The 16,644-nt window shown below is 48.2% G+C and overlaps 1 protein-coding gene and 1 long non-coding RNA gene across 2 annotated transcripts in view; one reads left to right on the top strand and one right to left on the bottom strand.

The window, feature by feature from the left end:
- Positions 1-5,658, bottom strand: part of DAZAP2 (DAZ associated protein 2) — a 33,008-nt gene extending 27,350 nt beyond the window's left edge. Inside the window, exon 1 of the mRNA XM_073663235.1 lies at positions 5,507-5,658. Coding sequence (XP_073519336.1) covers positions 5,507-5,519 — 13 coding nt within the window. The 5' untranslated portion in view covers positions 5,520-5,658. The remainder of the gene's footprint in view (positions 1-5,506) is intronic.
- The window catches only part of LOC141199741 (uncharacterized), a 104,839-nt gene continuing 92,737 nt past the window's right edge, over positions 4,543-16,644 (top strand). The window contains exons 1-2 of the long non-coding RNA XR_012271489.1: positions 4,543-4,784; positions 9,896-10,050. This is a non-coding gene — a long non-coding RNA (uncharacterized lncRNA). The remainder of the gene's footprint in view (positions 4,785-9,895; positions 10,051-16,644) is intronic.

The raw sequence follows: 16,644 nt of genomic DNA on the forward strand, positions 1-16,644 counted from the left end.
AATTCTGCTGCATATACAGCTCTCCAGTAGGTAACGTTTCTCCTTGTGGAGTGTGACAAGCCAGGCCTGGCATGTCAGAGTGAGGAGACTATGCCATGCATGCTCTTCTGGGAAATTAAATATGCAAGTTTCCTCTTCAGAGAGGAAGAGGACTAAAATATTGCTACTTCCAATAGGTGGCCCTAGAGTTCTAGTCCTCTTCCTCTCTGAAGAGGCAATTGCATAGCTCTCCATTCACACTGGAATTATGTCGTCTGGATCCATGATACTAACAAGTCGTAATGGAAGCCCAACATTCCCTACAGTCTTACACCCACCATCCTGCTGAGAGATTAATGTCTGGCTACTCAGATTGCCTAAAGTAAAAGGACATCCAAAGCAGTTAACACTAAAGCAAGCAGAGTCGTGACAATGAGGACTATGCTGAAAATATTTCTCTATACTTTTCTGTAGAACCAAAGTCTGAACAGAGCCTTAGAAAAAGCGTTCCTCTCATTTCAGTTTTCAGAATAAGCTGCCCTGAGTGTGTCTGAGGAACACCATCTCTGGACATTATACGAGCTGTATCCTGCATTTTTCAACATTTCAGTTGTCTTTGAGATAGAGGTTAAAGACAGCTGCCAAGTTTTCCATACACTACACAAAAAGGAAGCATGAGGGCTTCTGTCTCTATATTGCATATATCCTGTATGAACAGAAGCAACAGCTGCAGCATGGAGGACAGAATGCAGCAATATTTAGCAGTGTAGTGGTGAATCCTGCACTGGGAGGAGATAAACACTTACTAGAAACAGGAACACTGTCAGCCTCGTTCATACTGCCCCTCCAATCTCTATAGACTTCCCTAGGCAGCATATAATCTGATCCCTCAGTGAACAGGCAGTTAGTCTTGTCTTGAGCAAGGATGATTTTAGCTGATTTTCTGAGTGAAACACCAGTTCAAGAGGGAGGAGAAAAACATCTGAAAAGTGGAGAAAGAAGCCTATTTCTCTGAAATTACAAAAGTTTCTTTTACTTGCTTGTACTACTGATATATGCAAAGACTGTCAGCACAGATAGACTGCTCAAACCAAGTCCGGCTGCTCGGTGCATCATGGCGGGGCCAAACATAACTACACCTTCCCACCATCTCCACCCCTCCTCTTTGACAGCTCTGGCTTCATAGAGCCAGAGTAGAGCGGAGATAGATGGAAAACAAGCAAATGTGACGGTATATTTAAATGATTGGACCAACCACGATGCACAGAGGACTGGTACTTTGTTTGAACAGTACTGACAGAGTCCCTTTATTACAATGCAGACTTAGTGGATTGCGAACGTATTCACCCCCTTGGCATTTTTCATGTTTTGCTACCTCACAACCTGTAATTTCACCGGGTGGTTTTTTTTTGAGGGTTTGCATCAGTTCATGTAAAGAAAATGCCAACAACTGTGAACATTTGGTTTTCTTTTTATTGTGAGGTAAACAGCAAAAGGGACAAAATAGTGGAAAACTTCAGTGTGCAAAACTATTCACCCCCCTAATGTCAGTAATTTGTAGAGCCTCCTTTGGTGGCAATTACAGCTGTGAGTCACTTTGGATAAGTCTCTGAGCTTTCCACATCTTGCCACTAAGATTTTTGCCCATTCCTCATGGCAAAACTGCTCCAGCTCCTTCAAGTTAGATGGTTTCCTCTGGTGAACAGCAATCTTCAAGTCTGACCACAGATTCTCAATTGGATTAAGATCTGGGCTTTGACTAGGCCACTCCAAAACATTTACATGTTTCCCCGTAAACCACTCGAGTGTTCCTTCAGCAGTATGCTTTGGGCCATTGTCTTGTTGGAAAGTAAACCTACGTCCCAGTCTCAAATCACTGACAGACAAACAGGTTTTCCTCAAGGTTTCCTCAAGAACATCCCTGTATTTCACACCCTCCATCTTCCCCTCGACTCAGACTATTTTCCCTGTCCCTGCTGCCGAAAAACATCCCCACATCATGATGCTGCCACCACCATGTTTCACTGTGGGGATGGTGTTTTGGGGGTGATGAGCTGTGTTGGTTTGACGCCAGACTTAGTGACGCGCCCCCTGGGACATATTCCTTTTTGAGGGGAATACCCGGCACCGGATCAGATGGGGGGGGGTTGTAGTCTCCGAGCGGCTGTGACCCGGTCCCGTGCCCAGGGCGTCAAGCTCAGTGTTATGTGGCAGCTTTACAGATGTTACTAAAGTTCTTTTGTGTCGACTACGCCACCCGTTGTGATGCGGTCACTGTGGCCGCCGCTGCTGCAGGGTCCGCTGAGGCTGATGGTGGGTGCGCAGCTTGGTGAGATAACCCCCAACGGGAGGGGTATAGCCTCAGAGGGGACAGGCGCAGAGGATGGGGGTTGTGGTGGTGCGATGCAGCCGGCAATGAAGACAGACTCGGGTTGTGCAGTTAAGGGTGTTTACTTACTGCTGATGTTGTACTGGTCACTCCAGCTGCTAGTGACCACCCGAGCCGTGCTGCGTCCACCAGGTCCTGGATCCGGCCAACCCCCAAACAAGTCCAGAGCGTGGCCCTGAGCTCTCCCTCTGTCCTTTCTTCAGCCGTCCCCACCAGTGATTCACCTAGGTCCAGCTCCCTCGGGCCTTCTTTTGGGACACCCTTGGCCCTGGGTTCCCTGACCCTTCATGTGGTGTGCCTTCGGGGTGAATGTGGTGGGTGACCGTGACAGACACTGCCCACGGTCTCCGGTCTCTGGCTGGGGAATGTCTTTGCCCCCACCAGCTTGGGTTCCGGTACCCTCTTGCTGACTCCTCACCCGATGCTCTAATTTGGGTTCTTGGGTCCCTTCAGTCTTCCCCCTCTGGGTCTTTCTCTGCTCCACTCTCTCTCTCTCCAGGGCTGCTGTTTCCTTCTCTCTCCTCTCCAACTGACTTGTTCTCAGCGTCTGACCCTGATCTAAGTTGGTGCCCTCCTTATATATCCCTCTATGTGTGAGCTCAGGTGACCAGCACCCAATGAGCTCCTATCACTACCCAGACTGCTCCCCCTATCTGCCCCTACACTACATGGGATGTACCACCCCCCTCCCACTCCAGCCAGGAACAGGCTCGGTTGTACCTGCACATTTCTAAGTGGGAGTACCGTCGGCCTGCTCCTCTGGAATGGGATGTATGTAGTGCATGCAGTCTATCTGAGCTCAGTTCCACACTCCTTCCTTACCCGGGAGTGGAATATCACACCTCTGGGTTGAGGTGCAATACCCCTGTAGCAGCCGAATCCTCAGGGTGCTACATTAGCATTTACCTTGGTGGCCAAAAAGTTCCAATTTTGGTCTCATCTGACCACAACACCTTCCACCATACATTTGGAGAGTCTCCCACATGTCTTTTGGAAAACTCAAAACGAGCCTTACAATTTTTTGCAAGTAAAAGCTTTTTCTGCCCACTCTTCCATAAAGGCCACCTCTATAGAGTGTACGGATTATTGTAGACGTGTGGACAGATACTCCAGTCTCTGCTTGGGAACTCTGCAGCTCCTTCAGGGTTACCTTTGGTCTGTGTGCTGCCTCTCTGATTAATGCCCTCCTAGCCCGGGCTGAGAGTTTTGGTGGACGGCCCTCTCTTGGCAGGTTTGTTGTGGTAACATGTTCTTCCCATTTGATGGTACTCCGTGGGATCATTAGAGATTGGGATTTTTTTTTATTATTATTTATTTATTTATTTTAAACCCAAACTTGATTTGTACTTCTCAACAACTTTGTCCATGACTTGTTTGGAGATCTCCTTGGTCTTCATGGTGTTGTTTGGTTAGTGGTGCCTCTTGCTTAACCCTAGAACGCATGACCATAAAAATCTACCTTTTCACATACCTGGGGCCTTTTAGGCCAGTGTGTAAATAACATGGAATAACTCAAACAAAAATGACAAAGAACTATATACCTGAGGAATACCTAGAGTTTCAAAATTCTAAAGTAATCTTGCAGAAAATAGAAAACAATTAACAGGGCGGGCCTGCAAGGCCCCAGGTATGCGTTCTAGGGTTAATGGTGTTGCAGCCTCTGTGGCCTTTAAGAAAAGGTAAAGTGAATATACTGACAGACCATGTGACACTTAGATCGCACACAGGTGGACTTCCTCTCACTAAGCATGTGACTTATGAAGGGAATTACTTGAACCAGAAATTTTTCTTCATCGCAAAAGTGGTGAATATATATGCACACGCCAATTTTTAGTTATTTGATTCCATAAATTTAAGCCTATATTTTTCTCACTTCGCCAACTTAGAATATTCAGTGCTGATGCATCACACACAAAAATATTTATACACAGATTGTAATGTAACAAAACAGGTAAAAAGCCAAGGGGGGGGGGTGAATACTTTCACAAGCCACTGTACATCTCCACAAATGTTGTAGCCACTTGAATGACGACATTCCAAGTGACCTGGTACGTAGAGGATTGGCCACCATTCCCACATTGTTCTGCCACTCCCTATTTTTTGTGGTATCTCCAGCTGTTGCAAAACTACAACTCCCAACAAGCCCTCAGCCATCACATAATAATCTTAGTTTCGCCACAGGTTGGAGATCACTGATGTAGAAGAACATTTCCTACTAACACGTCGCTAGCAAAGAGGTGATCTAATGCCGGATAGAAGGTCAGGTGACCGGTGCGGAGTAACTGAACTGCTACAGGAATGAAAAAAATATTTATCTTGTTACACAACAGTCCGTGTAATTACCATGTGGTAATGTGAGCCGCCTGCATGACACAGCACATGATTCATCAGTGACGGCAGGAAGCACCTGATACAGGTAGGGTTAAAGATACCAAGTTGGTTCTCACCTAAGAGAAGCCATAAAGATCATGTGGGGCCGACATTACACTGCTAGAGCCATGTACACAGCGGCTCCCTGCTCCTCTCACTATATTATTCACACAGGAGCACAGCCTATGTCACACACTGGTAAACGTCTCATTCCCTGTGTACTGCAGGGGGGGGCAGAAAATGGTCATGCCACTTTAATTGATTGCAACTCGGCACAGCATCCAAAGCGTCCCGACTACATCCAACATCGGCGGTGCGGGCCAGAGCATGCAGCGCTGCGTCTGCCCACACGGGGGAGCCCTGACTGGTCACTAGGAACTGGCACTATGCCAAACACTGGAAAGACAAAGCGTCCGGGCCCGGCAGTATGCTTCTGATTTCAGACTGTGAGACGGTAAATACACCCTGGGGGGCGCCCTCCCCCCACCCACAACATGACAGCCGGTGATGTGTCAGGAAAGCTGCGACTTGTAGTCTCCCTTCAGCCAGACACAGACTCCTATCATTCCAAGCAGTAGCAAGTCATACCTTCGCGTAAGGGGTTAATCGCAAAGCATGATGGTACCTGCTGCTGGGATGGGCTCCCAGGCCTGTGCGTAGGTGACAGGCCGAGGTGCGCCCCCCGCAATAATCACACGGCGGCGCCCTGTACGGAGCCCCCGCTCCTGCCTCCCCGTCCCCGCAGCGCCCGGGGAGCAGCACACTCACCCTTGTTGTTCATGTCGCCGGTGCCGTGCGCAGTCTGTGTTTTCCGTGTTGTTGTTGAGGATGATTCTACTTCCGCTTCTCTCCACTTCCTTATTGTGTTGTGTGCGCTCTGCACGGAGGTGACTAGTTACATGTACCGCCGAGAGCAGCGCCACCTTGCGGCACTCCCTCACCTCCGCACAATTAGCCTCAAATCGGCTTATGGCCTTTGTGTAGCTGATGTAGATCTGTCTCACCCTGATCTGTCTGTCTGTCTCACGCTGATCTGTCTGTCTGTCTCACGCTGATCTGTCTGTCTGTCTCACGCTGATCTGTCTGTCTCACGCTGATCTGTCTGTCTCAGGCTGATCTGTCTGTCTCAGGCTGATCTGTCTGTCTCACCCTGATCTGTCTGTCACTGATCTGTCTGTCTGTCTCACGCTGATCTGTCTGTCACTGATCTGTCTGTCTCACGCTGATCTGTCTGTCTCACGCTGATCTGTCTGTCTCACCCTGATCTGTCTGTCACTGATCTGTCTGTCTCACGCTGATCTGTCTGTCTCACCCTGATCTGTCTGTCTGTCTCACCCTGATCTGTCTGTCTGTCTCACGCTGATCTGTCTGTCTCACGCTGATCTGTCTGTCTCACGCTGATCTGTCTGTCTCACCCTGATCTGTCTGTCTCACCCTGATCTGTCTGTCTCATGCTGATCTGTCTGTCTGTCTCACACTGATCTGTCTGTCTCACACTGATCTGTCTGTCTCACGCTGATCTGTCTGCCTGTCTCACGCTGATCTGCCTGTCTCACGCTGATCTGTCTGTCTCACGCTGATCTGTCAGTCTGTCTCACGCTGATCTGTCAGTCTGTCTCACGCTGATCTGTCAGTCTGTCTCACACTGATCTGTCTGTCTCATGCTGATCTGTCAGTCTGTCTCATGCTGATCTGTCTGTCTGTCTCACGCTGATCTGTCTGTCTGTCTCACGCTGATCTGTCTGTCTGTCTCACGCTGATCTGTCTGTCTGTCTCACGCTGATCTGTCTGTCTGTCTCACGCTGATCTGTCTGTCTGTCTCACGCTGATCTGTCTGTCTGCCTCACACTGATCTGTCTGCCTGTCTCACACTGATCTGTCTGTCTCATGCTGATCTGTCAGTCTGTCTCATGCTGATCTGTCAGTCTGTCTCACGCTGATCTGTCTGTCTGTCTCAAACTGAATTGTCTATCTCACGCTGATCTGTCTGTCTGTCTCACACTGATCTGTCTGCCTTTATTTGTCTCCAGTACCTGTCTGGTTCATATCTTTCTTTCTACCATAGAGGTTGCCAATAAAGACGGTGTGATTCCCCCGGACAGGATCCCTGCGCACTGCCTCTTATCTAATGGCATCCTCTTGTGATTAGCCGGTCTGGGCTGGCGTTTTTGTTGCAGTGTGATACACATGTGGTGTTGTGCACCAGACTAGCTAATCAGAAGAGCCACGGATGCCAGCAGGTTGGAGGCGGTGCACAGGCCACCTGCCCGGCAGCCACAGGTTACTGACGTGGCCACTAGACGACGTTCCTGCAAATCAATTCGCATCATCTCTAGTGGCAATACATACAGCGAAACTCGTAAGCCCCAGTGCAAAATATCCCCCAGACAGCCGCTCCTCCCCCAGCTGTCAGAGTATTTAATGGTGTTACTCTCATATGGGTCACACTGACCACTTGGGCCTCCTAAGGCCACGTTCACATGTTCAGTATTTGGTCAGTATTTTCCATCAGTATCTGTAAGCCAAAACCAGGAGTGGGTGATAAATACAGAAGTGGTGACGTGTTTCTATTATACTTTTCCTCTGATTGTTCCACTCCTGGTTTTGGATTACAAATACTGATGTAAAATACTGACCAAATACTGATAGTGCGCACATGCATTAGGCTCCCGGGACTCGGTGCACCCATCATAGTTATGTGTTTCATGCATGTTACATGGACCTTCATAGACTTTAATGGTTGAGTTTGGTCCATAAACAGATAAGTGTAGGTCTTGCTCTTAGTCTCACGGGCCAGAGACACTGACTCATTTTTAAAACTAATATGTGTGGTGACTCTCTAAGGCTAAGTTCACACAACTGTAAAAAAAATGGTTGGATTTTAATACCATCCGTATTGTTATCCGCATGCCATGTGTATTCCATCCATATAATATCCATATGGCATTCATTTTTATACATCAGCAGTGAATAAAAATTAAATGACCAAAAACAGTTTCCTATGTTAAGAATTGCAATGTATCAATAAAACTCGGATGCTATATGGTTGATCGGTACGGGATACGATTTTTTTTGCTCGACCATAGAATTGAATGGGTGTGCGTCTCATCCAACACATGGAAGAGATTAGTGCAAGCTTCGATTTTTTTTCAAACCGCTTCAAAAACTCATCTGAACAGCCCTATTGAATAACAATGGTCCTAGTGCTGTGTGAATACAGCCTAAGAAACCTGCTACTTATTTTTCCAGGTGTAATATTTTATATTGCATGTGAACAGGTTTATGAAAACCCCATGTGCATAGCATAAAGAATGGTATCAGATTTTACATAGGTTGCAATCTTAAAATGACCTTCCCCCCTTAAACGTAAAAAAAGTGACTACTGTATATATTTCTGATGTATAGTCACCCTCCAATGTGGCAAGGGGAGCAGTGGTAAATCTCATCCACACCTCTACAACGCAGGGGAGGCATGGTTAGGATTTACCGTATGTTCTCCATTCCAATGTGACAGCCATATTGGAAGTAGGTGGAACTGAACACCTTGCTCATTATAGGAGGCAGGGGAAGACAAACTGAGGGCACCAGACAAAGTGACTATATATAATACAAATGTACAGTAACCTGTTAGTACCAGGGTGGAAGGTCATTTTTAATCTGCACCGAAAACTGTGTGAAATCCAACTCATGTGGATATAAAAATCCGCATTCCATACATATGATTGGGGTTTTCAGAACTTAGTTAACAGGCGTTGAAAACTTTCTTTGGTTGACTTTTTATGATGCCACAGAAAAAAAATACACACTGGAAATAAGTACCCTGCTACCAATTTTCTGTGGATTCCACATAGAAAAGCCAAGGATTAGTTCAATCGAATTACAATGGGACTAATCTCTGTTTTCAAACTTCAGATATCTGAGGGTCTGCTTAGGATTTCTGTCATGGATATTTAGGCTATGTGCCCACGATGCAGAAATTCTCCGGATTTTTCCTGAGCGTTTCTGCATCTCCCTGGCAGAAAAAACGCATGCGGATTGTACATGCGTTTTACCTCCAGGGACAAGCGTAATTGAAGTGTTTTGCACATGCGATTTCGCATGTGGGTTGTCAAGCGCTTTCCAAGCGATTTTAGCATCACTTGAAAAGTGCTTGACAACTTGGTCACACTATATAAATCCATGCAACCGGCATGGATTTATATAGTGTGACCGTAAAAGAATGGTAAAATATAAATATTATACTTACCTTCTGATGGCCCCCGGTGTCCTTATCCGATGCGTCCTCCCCAGTGTCTCGCAGTTGTGTAAAAGGACCTACCATGACGTCATTTAGTCATGTGACGGGTCACTTTTAGACCATCATGAGCTGCCAGGAAGCCAGGACGGATCACTGAGGAGACCGGGGGCCTTCAGAAGGTAAATATAATGTATATTTTTTATTTTAATTCTTTTTTTTTACAGGTACTATGGTACCTGGGTCTGGAGGAGAGTCTCCTCTTCTCCAAAACCGGGTACCATCAGCACATTGAATCGCTTAATATCCGCATGTGCACATGTAGTGATGCGGATATTATGCGATTCAATGCAAGTCAATGGCGGCGAAAACGCCGCGATTGCGCAAAATAATTGGTAGTGCTGCGGATTTTTCCGCAATGATAATCCGCAGCGGAAATTTCCGCAGCATGTGCACAGCACATGCAGATTATCATTGGGGAACATCGCAGGCCTTCTACCAATCGTTTTTTAAGCGTTTCTGCAGCGGAATTGCCTACGGAAACGCTTAAACAACGCATAGTGGGCACACAGCCAAAAAGTCTATACACACCAGATTTTTGTCATGTAAAAAAATCATGCCAAGAAAAATGATTTCAGAACTTTTTCCACCTTTTAATGACACCTATAAATTGTACAATTCAATTGAGAAACAAACAAAAAACAAAAATAAAAAGAATAAAGCTAAAATAATGTTTTGTATAAGTGTGAACACCTTCTTATAATTAGGGATGTGATTGTGTTCAGAATTAACCAATCACATTTATACCAAAATTAAATAGTAGTCAGTACACAGCTGCCATCATTTACAGTGATTCTGATTAACCTCATGTAAAGTTTAGGTGTTCTAATAATGATATATAATAATTTTTTTTATTTCTATAGCGCCAACATATTCCGCAGAATTTTACAATTCAGAGGGAACGTGTGCAAACAAAATAAGACATTACAGAGTTACACATAATTCAACAGATACGAAGAGGAGTGAGGGTCCTGCTCGCAAGCTTACCATCGGTGAGGAAATAAGGGAGACACGAAAGGTAAAAATAAAGTGCTTGTCATGTAAGGTCCATCCAGCAACATAATAAACTAGCTATTGAACCCGTTCTATGCCCGGGTGGCGAGCATTTTTATTGGTATATGAACCCCCCATCCTGTTACTTTTTTTCCCCTATCCTGTTACGTGCCGCCCCCATCCTGTTACGTGCCGCCCCCATCCTGTTATTTGCAGCGCCCATCCTGTTACGTGCCGCCCCCATCCTGTTACGTGCCGCCCCCATCCTGTTACGTGCCGCCCCCATCCTGTTACGTGCAGCCCCCATCCTGTTACGTGCCGCCCCCATCCTGTTACGTGCCGCCCCCATCCTGTTACGTGCCACCCCCATCCTGTTACGTGCAGCCCCCATCCTGTTACGTGCAGCCCCCATCCTGTTACATGTAGCCCTCATCCTGTTATGTGGAGCCCCTGTCCTGTTATGTGCAGCCCCCATCCTGCTATGTGCAGCCCCCATCCTACTATGTGCATCCCCCCATCCTGCGCCCCCATCCTGTTATGTGCAGCCCCCATCCTGTTATGTGCAGCCCCTATCCTGCTATGTGCAGCCCCCATCCTGTTATGTGCAGCCCCCATCCAGAGGCTGGGGGAGGAGTGTGACGCCAGAGTATGCGTGTGCCCATACTGCGCTGTCCGGCGCCAATGTGGCTTCACTAAAATGGCGCCGGATAGCGCGCTATGCGCATGCGCCGATTGCGGCGCCGCACTCCTCCCCCGGACTCCGGCCAAGCAGAGGTGCTGCGGCAACATTCCTTCGGGTCCGGTATGTACTCATGGCGCTGGAGCTCGCGGTATGCATTCAGTGTCTACGCATACCGAGATCTCCGGCGCCATATACTTCCCTTACCTGTAACGGCTGGATGCGTTCTTCTGTCTGGAGCCAGACTGCGTAGGCGCTTCGCGCTTGTGCAGTCTATAGAGGCTTCGTACAGAAGGACACATCCCTGGTTATATTATACATGTCCCCCAATTCTGTTAATATCCTCCATCCTGTTATATGGCACCCCTCCATCCCAGTATGCATGGCACCCCTCCATCCCGGTATGCATGGCACCCCTGATCCCCATCCTGGTATGCAAGGCACCCCTCATCCTTATATGCAAGGCCCCCATCATCCTTATATGCAGGGCCCCCATCATCCTTATCCTGGTGTGCAAGGCCTCCCTCATCCCTATATATTCGTATACATGGCACCCCTCTTCCTTATCCTGGTATGCATGGCACCCCTCATCCCTATCCTGGTATGCATGGCACCCCTTTTCCTGGTATGCATGGCACCCCTTATCCCTATCCTGGTATGCATGGCACCCCTCATCCCCAATCCTGGTATGCATGGTACCCCTCATACCTATCCTGGTATGCATAGTACCCCTTCATCCCTATCCTGGTATGCATAGTACCCCCTCATTCTCAATCCTGGTATGCATGGCCCCCATCCCTATTGTAATGCACACGCCCGGGCTGAGTGGCGTGTGCGTGTGTATGTAGTGATTCCACTGTGCCATGAACCGGAGAGTGCCTGGAGGGGCGTAACTAAGTATCTGCCCGATCCGACCAAGGTCGCACGACGGCATACGACGCCAGTGCACCAGGGAGGAACCGAGCAGAGGGACCAGGGTCTACTCCAGGTCAGACTCCGGACACGGCTGTTGACCCACACCGGGGAATACAGGAACAGGCAGACTAGAGCGCAGGCTGGGTAGGGTCCAGTACAGACTGGGAGACAAATTCGAAACCGCAGACGCGGTGGACAGGGCAGAGCAAAGCGAAACCGCAGACGCGGTGGACAAGGCTGGGCAAAGCGAAACCGCAGACGCGGTGGACAGGGCAAAGCAAAGCGAAACCGCCGACGCGGTGGACAGGGCAGAGCAAAGCGAAACCGCAGACACGGTGGACAGGGCAGAGCAAAGCGAAACCGCAGACGCGGTGGACAGAGCTGAGCAAAGCGAAACCGCAGACGCGGTGGACAGGGCTGAGCAAAGCGAAACCGCAGACGCGGTGGACAGGGCTGAGCAAAGCGAAACCGCAGACGCGGTGGACAGGACTGAGCAAAGCGAAACCGCAGACGCGGTGGACAGGGCTGAGCAAAGCGAAACCGCAGACGCGGTGGACAGGGCTGAGCAAAGCGAAACCGCAGACGCGGTGGACAGGGCTGAGCAATGCGAAACCGCAGACGCGGTGGACAGGGCTGAGCAAAGCGAAACCGCAGACTTGGTGGACAGGGCTGAGCAAAGCAAAACCGCAGATGCGGTGGACAGAGCTGAGCAAAGCGAAACCACAGACGCGGTGGACAGAGCTGAGCAAAGCGAAACCGCAGACGCGGTGGACAGAGCTGAGCAAAGCGAAACCGCAGACGCGGTGGACAGGGCTGAGCAAAGCGAAACCGCAGACGCGGTGGACAGGGCTGAGCAAAGCGAAACCGCAGACGCGGTGGACAGGGCTGAGCAAAGCGAAACCGCAGACGCGGAGGGGACAGGGCTCTGTTCACACGGAACAGACTGGAAGGGAAAGGCAGAACCAGATACACACAGGATACTTGCAATGAAGTAGAGAGTGGACTCCAAACTCACAAACGGGAGTACAAAGACAACGAGTAGGAGATAGGTACGGGATCAGATTCTGCAAGAAAAGGGAAGGTACGGACATAGAGAAAAACAGATAACAGGCTAGAAGAGTATACAAACAAGAGCAGGCAAGATACAGGAACGGGTCTAGGTATGCGGCCCCTAGAAGGCGGAAAGAACAGACTAGAAGCGTGTTCACACTGGCCTGGAAATACAGCCTCCAGGATAGGCAGAAGACAAACGGCTAGAAAGCGAGTACAGACTGCAGGTTAGAGTACATTGGTAGAACACAGTACAGACACGGGAACAAATACTGCAAGACAGGTAACATACACAGGACCTGGCATGTCAGAGACAAAAAGCCAACTGACAGGGCAAGATGCTCAGGCATGGGTTAATTGGAGCAGCTGGTTTAAATACCAGGTGACAGACAGCAATAGACTGAGGACGCACAAAGGGTGTGCCTGCAGCAGGTACAAAAAGCAGGAAGTGTTCGGGCGCCGCCCTTAAGCAGCAGAAACAGAGACAAACAAACAGCATGGAGGGAAGCCAGAGAGACATTCTGAATTGGAGATCAAGTGCGCTCTCTTGCACAGTGGGAGATGGACCACTATGCAAGGACGCCGCCAGGTATGTTACACCTATCCTGGTATGTATGGCACCCCTCATCCCTATCCTGGTATGTATGGCACCCCTCATCCCTATCCTGGTATGTATGGCCTCCTCATCCACAATCCTGGTATGTATGGCCCCTCATCCGTATCCTGGTATGCATGGTACCCCTCATCCCTATCCTGGTAAGCATGGTACCCCTTATCCCTATTCTGGCATGCATGGTACTCCTCATCCCTATCCTGGTATGTATGGCCCCCCTCATCCCTATCCTGGTATGCATGGTACCCCCTCATCCCCAATCCTGGTATGTATGGCCCTCTCATCCCCAATCCTGGTATGTATGGCCCACCTCATCCCCAATCCTGGTATGCATGGTTCCCCTCATCCCCAATCCTGGTATGTATGGCCCTCTCATCCCTATTCTGGTATGTATGGCCCCCCTCATCGCCAATCCTGGTATGTATGGCTCCTCATCCCTATCCTGGTATGCATGGCCCCTCATCCATATCCTGGTATTTATGGCCCGCTTCATCCCCAATCCTGGTATGCATGGTACCCCTCATCCCCAATCCTGGTATGTATGGCCCCCCTCATCCCCAATCCTGGTATGCATGGTGCCTCATCCCTATCCTGGTATGTATGGCCCCCCTCATCCCCAATCCTGGTATGTATGGCCCCTCTCATCCCCAATCCTGTTATGCATGGTCCCTCATCCCTATCCTGGTATGCATGGCCCCCCTCATCCCTATCCTGGTATGTATGGCCCCCTCATCCCCAATCCTGGTATATATGGCCCCCCTCATCCCCAATCCTGGTATGCATGGTACACCTCATCCCCAATCCTGGTATGTATGGCCCCTCATCTGTATCCTGGTATGCATGGCCCCTCATCCCTATCCTGGTATGTATGGTCCCCCTCATCCCCATTCCTGGTATGTATGGCCCCCCTCATCCCCAATCCTGTTATGCATGGCCCCTCATCCCTATCCTGGTATGTATGGCCCCCCTCATCCCCAAACCTGGTATGTATGACACTCCTCATCCTTATCTTGGTATGTATGGTATCCCTCATCCCTATCCTGGTATGCATGGTACCCCCTCATCCCCAATACTGGTATGCATGGCCTCTCATCCCTATCCTGGTATGTATAGCACCCCTCATCCGTATCCTGGTATGTATGGCCCCCTCATCCCCAATCCTGGTATGCATGGCCCTTCATCTGTATCCTGGTATGTATGGCCCCCCTCATCCCCAATCCTGGTATGTATGACACTCCTCATCCTTATCTTGGTATGTATGGTATCCCTCATCCCTATCCTGGTATGCATGGTACCCCCTAATCCCCAATCCTGGTATGCATGGCCTCTCATCCCTATCCTGGTATGTATAGCACCCCTCATCCGTATCCTGGTATGTATGGCCCCCTCATCCCCAATTCTGGTATGCATGGCCCTTCATTTGTATCCTGGTATGCATGGCCCCCCTCATCCCTATCCTGGTATGTATGGTCTCCTCATCCCCAATCCTGGTATGCATGGCCCTTCATCCCTATCCTGGTATGTATGGCCCCCCTCATGCCTATCCTGGTATAGTAACATAGTAACATAGTTTGTAAAGCCGAATAAAGACTTGCGTCCATCAAGTTCGACCTGTTAGTTCTGTAATTGCTAAAGTTGATCCAGAGGAGGGCAAAAACCCCAAATGATTTGGCCAATCTTCACCTGAGGAAAAATTCCCTCCCGACTCTGAAACCAGCAGTCAGAATAAATCCCTGTATCAACCTACTATTTTATTTTATTTTTAAGTATACGCTGAAATCTGCCTGGTATCTAGAAATGCATCCAGTCCCCGCTTGAACTGGTGTAGTGAATCCGACATTACCGTCTCCTCACTCAGTGAATTCCATATTCTCACTGCTCTTATAGTAAAGAACCCTTTCCTATGCTGGTGCTGAAACCTTTTCTCTTCCAGTCTTAGTGAGTGCCCTCTTGTTACCGTAATATCCCTCCTTTTGAACAAATCCCGGGCAAGAACTCTATACTGTCCCCTAACATATTTGTACACATTTATTATGTTCCCCCTCAACCTTCTCTTTTCCAGGCTGAATAGTCCTAGTTTTGTAATCCAGCAGAGACCAAAAGACTTATTATGAAGATATCAACTAGATATAGCAAATAAGTACATAAAATATAACTTTTATTAATGAAAAGTCTAAAAAGAAATTTATAACATGATGCCCATATGGTGTATCATAAGTAAAAAGATATAAATATCTACGATATAGCTGGACAGAATATCAGGCCCTATTAGGTCCAGCATAAGTAAGAATAATGAAGGTATTCAAGCTATGAAGTCCAAAAAGAGAACCCCACAGATACCGTGACGTGTTTCCGGTCCCAGAATACCACACTGCCGGAAGTAAACATCACGCGTTACCATGGGCATGGAACGCACTTCCGGTCCCAGAATACCCCGTTACCGGAAGTCAACGTCACGCGTTCCCATGGATATGGAACGCAAGCGTGCTGCTAGGAAACACGCATCACCTTACCAATACGTGGTGCCGCCTCACGCCATGCTGGAACCCACAGGTTCCTCCCCCATGCGATCCAGCAATCATATTAAGTGGGATAAAGGATTTTCAACAGCGGGAAAAGGCCACCCTCCGTTGTCCACATCTCTATCAAAACAAATACCCCAGATAATAATAATGTGTAAGAAGGCTCTATCTGTTAGTCACCAGAAAAACTGCCTAATTGTCTAAGTAAACACGTACAGTTCTCTCCATAAATTTATACAAATAGATCATGGATTAAAAAGGTTTTTATCGAGATAGAAAAGACCATATAAGTGCAATGCTTCGGTATGTTACATGGGGGTTCCCGTGGGACAAATAGTTTCAAAGAATAATATATTAATCAATCACCAAAGCCACAGCGGACCTCTCAAGAGAAACAGAAGAAGAAGGGGGGGAGGCCCTAATGAAACAACTATAGTGATAACTAATCTGCTTACCCTACCTACGTGGAGGTTGGCACCCTACAAATCCTGCGCAAATGGCGCCCCCACTCTACGGTGGCTTTCCCTATCTACTTAACCCTATTCTGTCCCTATTCTGGAAGGAATGGGGCAAAGGAAAGAATCTCATTCATACCAAGTGGGGTAGTGGTGCCCAGGGTAAAGATCCAACGAGTTTCCTTTTGTAAAATGCGTAAATCCCAGTTTCCTCCTCTTATCGAAGGTGTCACCTTTTCAATGCCCATAAATTTAATGACATTGGCATCCCCCTGGTGCATAGTGTTTACATGATTAGCTATTGGGGTATCTTTCTTGTTTTTTATATCACGTAAGTGTTCTAATATCCTTTTCTTAAACTCCCTTCGTGTCTTCCCAATATATT

Source organism: Phyllobates terribilis, unplaced genomic scaffold (genome assembly GCF_046119375.1).
Source record: "Phyllobates terribilis strain yellow unplaced genomic scaffold, ASM4611937v1 Scaffold_2__4_contigs__length_985480577, whole genome shotgun sequence".
NCBI classification, from domain to species: domain Eukaryota; kingdom Metazoa; phylum Chordata; class Amphibia; order Anura; family Dendrobatidae; genus Phyllobates; species Phyllobates terribilis.